At 39.0% G+C, this 12853-nt stretch overlaps 1 protein-coding gene across 1 annotated transcript in view; it reads left to right on the top strand.

Annotated features, from left to right (window-relative positions):
- Positions 1–9172: 9172 nt before the first annotated feature.
- The window catches only part of sv2ca (synaptic vesicle glycoprotein 2Ca), a gene marked incomplete at its 5' end in the record, with an annotated part of 36142 nt that continues 32461 nt past the window's right edge, over positions 9173–12853 (top strand). Inside the window, one exon of the mRNA XM_079416794.1 lies at positions 9173–9758. Within this exon, the coding sequence (XP_079272920.1) occupies positions 9173–9758 (586 nt within the window). The remainder of the gene's footprint in view (positions 9759–12853) is intronic.

The following is a 12853-nucleotide window of genomic DNA, read 5'->3' as shown; positions in this document are numbered from 1 at the left end:
ATCAAAATTACACTGATTGACAGCTCAGTTTGTCCAGGCAACAAAAGTTGTTTATTCAGACATGCAGGACCCCCAAAACAGAACTAAAAGTGATTTATTTGAATGGGGTTAATTTGACCATTTAGTTATTATAAATTCTGTTCGGTCGTTTATTGAATTATTAGAGGAGAGTGTCCGGTGTTGATTTTTGACATGAGCGAAAGCGACTGATCGGTGGCTGGAATGGAGCACAGCGCGCGGATCCCCCGCCGCCGGCAATACAAGCGCTGCAGACACACAGACCGAGAAATACGGAGACCAAAATTACAAAAGTGTATGGCATTTTTTTTTAACAAATATTCTTTATTGGGTATGACACCCCAGAAGTAATATACTTTGAATCCTTTCTACAACAAGTTTTTACACGAAGCGTTGACGCATTCATCAAGCTTTACCTGCAACCCTGTCACACGGTTATTATAGGCTAATGAAAATTCAATAAACACATTTTTACAAATATATATTTCTTTATTTTATATAAGTTCATCTTATACAAATATGCATTCATTCATTCGTTCGTTCATGCATTCATTCATTGATATGTTTATTTCTTATTATTGTATTATATTGACAGGACCCACAATCTGTCTAATACTGCTTTATCTATTTTTAAATATATTTTTTATAGGATTACTTTATTTTTTTTTTAATCTTAGATAATTATACACAGCCAAATCCATTTTGAGTCTTTGTTTTGAGTCAAATAAGGTTTAATAGTTGAGCCATGTCACTTAATGGGTGATTTTCATTCAGCTTTATTGGACTGCAGATTTGTTTTCCGAAGAAGTCTTGAAACTTTAATTCCCCTAAAATTCCTTTTGATTATGGATAAGCTGTCTGTAACAGGGCGAACGAGACGAGAGACGTGCGGATCCATTTGCAAGCTTTATTATACAGAGACGTTGTCAATACACAGGCAGGGTCAAAACACCAGCAAACAGGTATGGCACAGACGAGAAACAAGAATAATCCAAATCAGGCACGAGTCAATCAACAGCGAACGTTATCCAGAGGGCTTGACAAGAGGGGCAATTCAGAAACATGAGCAATAGTCCAAGTGAAGCACAAACAGAGTCAAAATGGCGACACAACAGTAGATCCAGGAAACACAGGCTAGAAAATCAGAAACAGGTTCCGTATCGCAGCTAACACTAGGAGAGTGCTATACGCAGAACATTACTGGAACTAAACAGAAACACAGAATGGCTCGGTAAGGCAGCTAACACTAGGAGAGTGCTATACGCAGAACATTACTGGAACTAAACAGAAACACAGAATGGCTCGGTAAGGCAGCTAACACTAGGAGAGTGCTATACGCAGAACATTACTGGAACTAAACAGAAACACAGAATGGCTCGGTAAGGCAGCTAACACTAGGAGAGTGCTATACGCAGAACATTACTGGAACTAAACAGAAACACAGAATGGCTCGGTAAGGCAGCTAACACTAGGAGAGTGCTATACGCAGAACAATACTTGGCGATCTGTGAAAGGAAGTCCATGGTTTATGTAGGATGTGTGATTGTGTGAAAGTTCTCAGGTGTGAGCATGTGATTAGTGAAATCGCTGCTGGGAAATGTAGTCCGGGGTAAATTTGAAACAGTCTGTGCAATGTGAGAGTCAATGTGATGGAGGAGGGACCTCTGGTGGCGAGCGAATGGAAGTCCATGGACCTGATTCATGACACTGGCTGTAAAGTGTTTAGCCATTTTATAAAAGAAAATGAGTTAAAACAATTGTGGCCAATGTTTTCTATAAAAGTGGAGACCAATCCAGCTTTTCATTTTAGTCATGCACTTTAAACTCATTCAGCTCTACAGTAGTTCCAAGGTTGTATCCTTGAGGACTGTACAGAATTTCATCAGCGATGCTGCGTTGACCAGGCTTTTATCTTTGCTTTCTTATAGTTCAGCTGCATGATTCTGCCTCATTAGGCTGCATAAGCACTAAGGCAATTCAGAGATAAATCATTTATATTTGGTGCACATTGTGCAAATATGCAGTAATTTGTCCTTTAAGATTAGCATCCCATAAAGTTTTTTTTTTTTTGTCTGTTGCGTTTAGTTTGCATGACTGGGAACACATGTCTGATGTTAAGATTTGAATCTGCTCCTATAGCAGTGCTCATGCTGGTGGGAAGGTTTGCTCTGTCCATTGAGAATAGGTTTCATTGAATTACCTGCAGAGTGATGCAGCCGGCTGTGTCATGATTGAGAGCGACAAGCCTCATAATTCAAGCCTACTTTTTTCTCTTTAGCTTGTATGCCAGTACGTCATATTATGATATCCTGATGTTTCACAGATTCAAGATGAATGTATGTATGTACAGAGCAATTAACATTAGAAACATTAGAATACTCTGTACTTGGGGGAATTTACAGGGCTGAACTCGGGGACTGGAGCCCTCTCTGGGCTTAACTGGGGATCAGGAGCCCTCCGTGGGCTAAACTGGGGAACTGCAGCTCTAACATTACATTTACATTTATGTAAATTTTATACATTTATTCATTTAGCTGACGCTTTTATCCAAAGCGACTTACAATTGTGTGTATGTCAGAGGTCGCACGCCTCTGGAGCAACTAGGGGTTAAGTGTCTTGCTCAGGGACACATGGGTGTCTCACAGTGGATTCGAACCAGGGTCTCTCACACCAAAGGCATGTGTCTTATCCACTGCGCCATCACCACCCCACGTGACTCTGGTCAGGGTCTGGAGCCTGCACTAGACACTGGTCAGGGGCTGGAGCCGACACGGGAGCAAGCTCTGGGGCGGGAGCCAATTCAGAGGCGACAATGAGGGCTGTTAACAGTCTTTTTTTTTCTTATCCTCATTTGGTGGTGGGTGAATGGGTCAGTCGGCGGGCTAGACTTCGGAGCGGCTGGCGGGCTTGAGTCAGCGGCGGATGGCGGGCTTGACTGGGGAACGCCTGACAGGCTGGTTCTGGCTCGGGGCAGGACGCTCTCCAGAGGACGCTCCCTTCCCTCCAGCTTAGTCCCGTGGTGTCTGGGAGGTCCATGGGGCGATGGAGTTGAGCGTCATGCCATCCAGCGCCGTACACACCGCGAGCCCACAGAACTCCTGCGCATAGTCCACCAGTGGGAGATCTCGGCGGGGCGATGACGCGTGCAGCGATTTCATGCCGTGGGGAGAAATAAAACAGGAAAACAAAAAGACTTTCAAAAAACGAGGAAAAACAAACGGGGAGAAGGGGCACCGCTTACTTTCTGCTTTGGTCCGGTCTTCTGTCACAATACGTAGGAGCAGGGAACGAGGAGACGAGGAGTTATCAATCAAAACTGTCTTTATTAATCCAAACTCAGGAGACACAGAGAACATAGTCGACTCAGAAGACGTTTAAGACCGGACGCTGGAGACAGGGAAACACAGGGCTTAAGTAAGAGAACTAAACAAGGAGTAAACTAGATAATTAATGAAACACAGCTGGAACTGAATCAAACCAAACAAGAACAGGAACAGAAAAATGACTGTATGAGGGCATAGAGGGAGAAAACTAGGGCAAGGAAGGCACAATGGGGAGAAAAACACAGTACATGGGGACACAGGACTGACAGCTAAAAGGTCATGTGAGTTTTAGGGTTTGTGAATTCCCAGCATTGTTACTGTTATAGACTTATTGTTTTGCTGTTTGCTGACTTCATGTAAACATTTGTAATTTTGTTATTATTGTTAGTTTTGATTTTGATTTGTGAATTTAGAAGCTTTTTTTTTTTTTTACATTTGTTGATTATCAGTGTTCTTGTGTGGGTTGAGTGCTGAGGCCCAAAATATATTCAACTATTAAAAAACTATCCTGGATATCTTTGTTTTGTAGGATGATTGAAACAAAGACCGCTCACTTAACATGTTTTAAATGTCCAATAAGCATATATACACAGCTGTCAAAACAATAAAATACTTATGTAATAAGTAGTGTAAATGAAAATTTGCTGAACAAGAAATCTGTTGTTGTCTTGATGAATTTATGGCTGAATGAGGCATTTTGCACAAACGGAACAAATAAATTCAAAACGACACAACAAAATAGTGTTAGTAAAATGGGTTTAGAAAACTTAAAAATCTGAATCATGCTTTGGATTAGCCTTGGATTTTTTTCTCTCAACAGTTTTATTATTTTACAGTATAAAATTACATTTTCAAAATGTATACAATTTCCTTCTCTCAGAAAATATGAATTGTTTTTTCCTTTTAAAAGAAACATGAATATTTCTGTTTTTCTTAAGTTTACTATATATATTATTCTACATGAAGCCTGTGATCTGAGAAAGTTGATGAGCAGTGAAAGCTGTGACAATCAAAGGAAATAGTGCATGTGTGTTAATAACATTCTAGTACCTGTCTGTCATCTGTGATTCGTTTAAATATGGAAATATTTCCTTTTTCAAAGCTAACAGCAGATTGTAAGAGAACTTTTGTGTGTGTGTCATGTGTTCCTGCCTCTTGTGCCCATATTTGGTTTGTTTCCTGTTCTCGTTTCATGTAATTAGTAGTTTATTCGTGTCCAGCCGTGTTCGTTAATTTACTTGTGTATTTATAGTCCTGTCTGTGTAGTGCCATTTTGTCTGGTCTACTCGTTACTCCCCGGTGTTCCTGTCAGTGTCTGCCTTGCCTTGTCCTGCCCTGATGTCCTAGTAAAGTATGTTTTTGAGTTACATCCTCGTTTCCTGTGTCCTCCCTGCTGTGTGCACCGTGACACAGATACATGTGTGGGACATATTTTGTTAATCATATTAAAGGCCACAATCATCAAAAACTCTTTAGGGAATTATGACATAGGCTAATTAACATAGAGCATGAAAAATACCACAGCATGCCATACAATAAATGCCTGTTTAACTTATAAAACTTTTTTTATCCCTAGAAAAAGTGTTTATACTAAATGTTTGTCATTTAGGGCTAGTTGAATATTTACATCTTTTAACAACAAAAAAATATGAAACACAAGAACGACTTTTTAACTCACTTTTTTCCCTATGAATAAAAGAACATCATCAGAAAATGGCAGAAACATTTTCACCAGACCGCTAATTCAACCTCCCCCACCACTTTTATTCTTTCCTCTTTCTCCATAATATCATCAATTCCTGAAGCAATCTCTTAGCACAAGATGCCCTAGTGTCCTTCTTATAGACGAGGTCATTTGTTTTTTTTTTTTGTTTTAATGTGATTATGTCCTCTCCAAACCATTAGGAGATTGAACCTGGCTTATTCACACTGCCTGACAACAAGGGGAAACAAAGGACATTCACTCTTTCAGCTGTCATGTCTGTCTAAGTCAGTGCTTATAGAAAAAATACTAAGTGTTTACATTTAAAGGTGCCATAGAATGAAAAACTGTCTTTACCCTGGCATATTTAAATAATAACAGTTCTGTACATGGAAATGACATACAGTGAGCCTCAAACACCATAGTTTTCTCCTTCTTATGTAAATCTCGTGATTAAAAAAGACCACTGAAAAACAGGCGAATCAGAACATAACACCGACTGTGACGCAACAGTCAGGATCGCTACGCCCCCAACATTTGCATAAACCCACCCTTGTTCTAAGCCGGCCGAACCATCAGAAGCTCTGCAGGTATTGTAAATAAACAAGCGCGGATAACAGCGAAAATAACACAATAAATGTTATGTTCCAGGCCGTGCAGGGGGTGTGAAGTGCAGGGATGGGTTGGTGTCTGTATTCAGAAAGGCACAGAAAGCAAATAACGCGAGCCACTAAAGGGAAATGGTTAGCTCCTTGCTAGCGGTAGCCTGTTACAGTACATAAGATTTCACTCTCAGTAAGGAGAGATGAGGGTGATGGCGAATGACTTACAGATCCTGAGCACCACTGACAAGCATCTGATCTTGTGAAATGTGTGGTAAGTACTGTTGCTCCATAATGTAAACATAGTTTGTGTGATCGCGTCTCTTGAAAGTGAACTATAACGCGATCGATGGATCGTTCAAAAGCAGTTTCAATGCCTCGCATATTAATAACGGCTCCCTGATGCCCGCGTTTTATATACAGTATAATTACCCGACGATATAACTGCGAGAGAAAGTATTTAAATATATATTTTCCTCCCTGTGCTTCCTTCTTGCTGATGAGCCGTACTGTGAAACAGCCAATCAGAGCAGAGCTCATTATTATTCATGACCCTGCCAAATAAGCCAATAACAGACCGTTTCATTCTAGGGAGAAATCCTAGGGTTGTAAATGGACATGTAAAATCGTTTCTGGAGATTTTTTGCCCTTTCCTAAGCCACATACCTTCTGTGTAGATATCAGAGAACAATTTAAAATACTGTATCAAATGCATTCTATGGCACCTTTAAAATTGTTAGAACTTCTTGTTTTTCCCTTCCTTATATTAATCACTTCTGTGAGTATTACACTCATACCTAAGATTAAAAAAATGCTAAAAGTGTAACATCTATAGTAGCAACACATAGACGTAAAGAATTCAATTTTACCACAAAAATGAAAGAAATATCACTGGACTGTGTAAAATAGTTAAATTGATTTTGTTCTTATAGGCTGAAATGCCACATTTAATTTTTGTCACTTTAGCCCCCTCTCCTTATCTTAACATATCGACAGCTCGCCTCTTAAAACCATTGTTATTCATGCCAGCATGCCAAATATGCTATAATGTTCTTGCATATAGAACTTGACCCCAGTGCACCAGAGAAGGCGTAGAGAACAGAAACACCATACATCATTTCGACAGAGGCTATCAAGAGTGCAAGGCCTATTTTCAATTCACTTGCCACTGATTGTACCTAAACTGTACACTCAGGTTAAGCTGTTCCCAGTCAGATCAGTAAAAATGATTTAGATTTAGTTGTATTTGAAATGGAATAGTGTTATCCATAGCTGTTGATGTACACAGCTTTCTACCGTCCATCATTTGTGAGCAGTCCTGTCAGATCCCACAGCATTACACAGGTAGATTGGGGGAAGTGCTTTGTCTTCCCGAAGGGGCCAATCATGCAGTTCACTGGGGCTGCCAGACCTCTCAGACACACACATGGTCCACATCCATTCAGTCAGCCAATAATGGATTACTCCGCAGCCTGAGCACTCAGCTTCCCAACGGCATGCAAACACAATGAAAGTGAAACAAGCTCTCTCTTTTGATCCATTAGCTGTTGTAAAGTCTCAGACTCATTCGCAGGGGTGTACATGGCTCGCAGTATGGTAGGGATTATGATAACATGGTGTTTCATAAATCATACGAAATATGATGTAAAATTAGGGTTCAATTCAATTAGCCAATTTTGTTCACTTTCTGTTTATGATCATTAAAATATATAGCAGTCTATAAACATTTGCTGTCAAAAACGTCTAATACCACAATGAACATCTGGAATTTTTTTTTATTTAATTTTGGAAATGAACAAAAAAGTTTTAGCTCTTCGCTCTTTCTAGGTCACTAATCAAGTCAAATATAATCAAATATGAAAGGTCAGATTTGATTTCAGTGAAGCCTAATATGCTTTTTGGAACATGATCATCATGTTTTGTTTGAGTGCTGCCATCTTTAAATTAACAGGTGACACTCCACATACTTAGCTTATATGCTTGGCTATTTAACTGTATTATGACATTTCACCAAATCCTTAAATGTGGCACACAATTTGTTACAGCTATAAACAAAATAAGCCAGACCATATTCAAATTCTAAACTAGTTGCTGCACAGTGCATACCTCAATGGATATGTTTTTAGGCTGCAGGTAATTTTATATATTACATATCCCTTTGTAATATTATTTAAGGGGTACTCAATTTAGTTGACCTTAGCTAATCAAGGTCTTTAAGATTAGTTGAAAATTACAGGGGGGAGTGAAAGAGTGAAGTTAAGTACTTCAGTCTTATAGCTACTGCTCGTCAAAGGGATGGTTTTTAGTTGGCAATTATCGGTGGTCAGAGCTTAAGAGCAATGTAGCTAAATAGCTAAATGTAGCTAAAATAAATTGATTGCAACCACTTACCTTTAAACATTTTGTAAATTCAATAAATATATATACACTACTTAAAATAACTTCTAATTTAAGTGAATTTAAAACAATCTTCACATAAACCCATTATAATAAATGTCATATTTACTTTACCCTTCAGCAAATAAATAGGAAATATACAGAAATGGAATAAATTTATCAAACACTAAATTCTAAATTAAATATAGATGAATCCTTAAAGCTACAAAAGTGATTGATTTCCTCTTTTTTTCTTTTTATGTTTGATTACCAGACATCACAGCAACTCCTTATTAGGTTTTTTTCTTCTTCTGCTGTCTCTTTAAGAGCTTCCGCTGCTGAACATATCTGATCTGACATGCATCTCTTTACCTATTCTGACCCACTTCAGTTCTTAACGTCTCAAATGAGTTGAATGGGGTGTGTTAGATGAGGGAGACAGTGCTGGGATGCTCCAGGACAGTTTTGAAAACCACTGCATTTCAGAGACATGTTCTTAAATGTGACTCATATAACAACTACATACATGCACAGTTATTAGGCAGCTTTAATCATCTTTTTGGTAACTTCGTGACTTAACTGACGATATAACTACGGCATTGCATGCTTGTAGTTTCTTTCACAATTTGATATGAAATGATACAGGCTACAGCGCATTGGTACCTGCAGTTGAAGAGCGCGTGCTACCGTTTTCGCGCTTGTTTGACTCGCGCCTGGAACTGAAGAGAATTTGGCGCGTCTGAAAAATCTCCTGTTTTATGTGATCGTAAAGGTGTTCTGCGTTTAAATAAATGATGGTTCTTGTCATGAAAAAAGAGACAGAAGCAGCAGTTTTGAGTGGGGTGGCCAACCGCAGCCCCGCCCCTGCGTTAACGGCATTAAATATTTTTAACGCGTTAAACTTAGTCGCCTGAGTTAACGTGCTAATTTTGATAGCACTAATTTTTATAGATAGATTTTTGGGCAGTGTCACTAAGTAATTGTGGCTTTTCCAAAGATTTACATTGGTTGTTTATGAACTATGTAGCCCAGAGCTTTAGCACTAACTATATAACTTTAAACCTGTGTTTCTCCCAGACTCATGAGAGGCATAAAGGCAAAAGTGCTTCTTCTGTGGTGACTGCAGACCTCTTCCCCTCCACCATCTAATCATGGATGATACAGCTCCACAAGACACGTCTTCCCTCATGAAGGGGGCCAGAGACATTGCTAAGGAGGCCAAACGACAAGCTGTTAAGAAGGTCAACAAAGTTGTGGACCGTACCTCAGACGAGTACTCCCACAGTCACGCCTACCAACGCTTCCAGGACGAAGACGACGACTACTACAGCCAGCCGGATGGGAACTACACAGGAGACCACGCCAATGATGAAGAGGGATCCAGCGACGCCACTGAGGGTCATGATGACGAAAATGAGATATATGAAGGGGAGTACCAGGGGATCCCCTCGGATGCAAAGGCCAGAGATGGACAGGTGGCTCTGGGACAGCTGCTTGCGGACGGCCTGAAGGACCGGAGAGAGCTGGAGAACGAGAGGCAGGCGGATGAGGAGGAGCTGGCACAGCAGTACGAGCTCATCATACAGGAGTGTGGACATGGCAGGTTTCAGTGGCAGCTGTTCTTCACTCTGGGCTTGGCGCTCATGTCTGATGGTGTGGAGGTCTTCGTGGTGGGCTTTGTTCTCCCTAGCGCAGAGACAGATATGTGTGTGCCTGACTCGAGCTCTGGATGGCTAGGTAAGAATAACAGGAATGATCTCAATGGCAAAAGTAACTATTGTACATGCACACTATATTTATGCATGTGGCACACTGTATGCAAAGTTTGCATTTGAACAATTATACATTTCCTGGGAATCCAATCTTTGAGCTTGGTGTTGCTAGTGTCAGGCTTAAAGGGATAGCTCACCCAAAAATGAAAATTATATCATTAATTAATTATTCACCCTCATGTTATTCCAAACATGTAAGACCTTTGTTCATCTTCGGAACACATATTAAGATCTTTTTGATGAAATCAGAGAGCTTTTTGACCCTCCATAGACAGCAAGGGTCCTACCACGGCCAAGGCCCAGAAAGGTAGTAAGGACATCGTTAAAATACTCCATGTGACATCAGTGGTTCAACCTTAATTTTATAAAGCTACAAGAAAATATTTTTATTTTTAAAAAGAAAACAGCAACTTTAAATTGTAATATTATTTCACAAAATCATTCAATCAATCACAAAAGTCTTACTTTTGAATGAAATGGTCAAGTTGAGCATAAGACACGTTTTTTCCCAAAACATTAAAAAAATGACTGACCCCAAACTTTTAAATGGTAGTGTTTGGTAGTATTTTTGTCTTTTTAATGACCTATTTTTATTTATTTATTTATTATTATTATTATTGGCTGTTGTATTCAGTAGAAGATTATTATTTAGTGTGGCCAGACAGTTTACTATACTGGACAAAAAGGATATTTTGAAATTACTTGATCATCAAGAGCAAGTGTGTGATACTACTTTAAACAGTCTACAAGTTCTCATTGACCTGGTTTAGAGTCATTGACATTCATATCAATTGACATTCTTATGTGTTTTATCAGTTTAATCCATCTGAATATCTCTCTTTCTCTCTATCCTTCTTTTTTTATCCTGCTTTTTCTTCTCTTATGCACTCATCTGGAGAGCCCTGAGGGCATTGTGTGGCATGCTCTGCTTCCCTCTCTTTCATGCTCCCTCTCTCTCTTTGTCCTTACTCTGTCAATGGCTTTTAAGACATAATCGCACGTGGCCGGCTGTGACTGCCGGTATAGCTACTGGCTTTTGAGATCAGATACGGTCATCAGCAGAAGAATATAAAAAATAGCTTTGAAATTATTTTATGTCTTTTTAATCTTTTTAAACTCACAACGGCTGGATTTATTTTATAAGAAATACAGTAAAAAAAGAAATGTTGTGAAATTTATATATTTAATATATAAATATAATATATATTAATATTTATATATATATATATATATACACACAGTTTCCCGCTCTCCCAAATTGGAGCATCCATTTCTATAATATAAAATAAACTCTTGACTTACTTTATGATTCATGCATGAGATTTAGAAACAAGAGCCTAAATAAATACAAATAATAATGCAAATCAAAAACGAATAAATCAAAACATCTGAAATGCACTCGCTAAAATGAGCACTTTCGCAAGAGTACATTTACTGCCACGCCTACTCGGCTGGATCAGAAATACATTCAAGTAAAACCAAGTCGAACGCAGTAAAGCAGTGATGGAAGCCAAATAAAGTCTCTCCATCACAGGTTGTTTTCAACCAACAGTTGGGTTAAAGGTCCCATGGCATGAAAATTTCACTTTATGAGGTTTTTTAACATTAATATGAGTTCCCCTAGCCTGACTATGGTCCCCCAGTGACTAGAAATGGCGATAGGTGTAAACCGAGCCCTGGGTATCCTGCTTCGCCTTTGAGAAAATGAAAGCTCAGATGGCCCGATCTGGAATCTTCCCCTTATGTCGTCATACGGGGAAAGGTTACCTCCCCTTTTTCTGCTTTGCCCGCCCATGAGAAAATGAGCTACGGCCGTGCGAGGCGAGCGCAATTTTTTTTTTTCTCGAGAGACATCATGGCTTGCAAACGAGCGAAGCACTGTTTTGCGTCTGAGTAATAAACTGTGCATATTAACAGACAAATTATGTTCATATTTAAACGTCCAAACAGTCAGTAAGAGACAAGTGCTTTTCTTTACTGTAATTTTAATGACTTTAATCCTTGCTTAAAAAATGACTAAGTCCAAACTTCTTTCAGAGAACAATGCATTGTTTCAAGCAGATATTCAGACCCTGCTGACTAACAGCAGTGTAATTCAGTCGTATTAAACAGTGAATATCTCTCAGTGAGTAAGGTAATGGCTGCTCTCCAGCAGACACAGTGCTGCAGTGGTGATTTAGTGCAGAGATGCTGCAGAATATGAACTTTCTGCAGGTCCTAGTTAGCATTCAAGTGCTGACTCTTTTTCTGTTTGCTATCATAGTGTAACTAGTGAAATGGCACAGTACCACATTCCACATCTGATGTTTAAACCTGATCACAATTCACACATTCATTTTCTGTAGTCATTTACGCATCCTCAAGTCATTCAAAACCCATATACTGTACTTTTCTTTCATGAAATCTAATAGTGAGAAGTTTAGAAGAATGTTCAGGCTTCTCTTTTCCATACAATAAACAGTACACATTGATTTATACTTGCAAGCTAAAAAAAGTCACCATTAGAAATTTATACACTATGCTACAAGTCTGAAAGAATATTGAGACAACTGTGATTGACAAATTTGTTCAAATTGTACACTTGTGGTTTTATAAATGTCTAAATGCTAAATATAATGGACCTTTTATATTTAAGCTTTTTCCGAGACAACATTTTGAGAGCAGGTTTGGTTGATATGCTCTATGAGCAGAACCGCAGTGGACTGAACAAGTTGTGCCACGTTACTGACATATGTGTACTTTGATATTAACTATCCTTCTCCTAGGCATTATTCAAGGCTATCATGAATTAGAGAAGGACATTGACTTTTGTTATATGTTCATGCATGCAGACATTATTTGATCAGTTTCTGCCTGCACAGGACAATTTAGTTCAATGCAGTTTCACAGTCTATTGGCTTTATTACAAGGCAATGGAAAATTGCTGCATCACCCAATTACAGTAATGTATGGTGTTGTGAACACGTTGTGCGATGTATCTTCCATTACATTTGGCTTAGATCCAGGAGCGCATCTTTGTCTATTAATCTGTGACTGAATTATCTACTACATCTTATCATA

The sequence above is a fragment of the Barbus barbus genome (genome assembly GCF_936440315.1).
Source record: "Barbus barbus genome assembly, chromosome: 5".
NCBI lineage: Eukaryota > Metazoa > Chordata > Actinopteri > Cypriniformes > Cyprinidae > Barbus > Barbus barbus.
The sequence above is the reverse complement of the archived record's forward strand: the minus strand, read 5'-3'. Positions and strand labels throughout refer to the sequence as shown.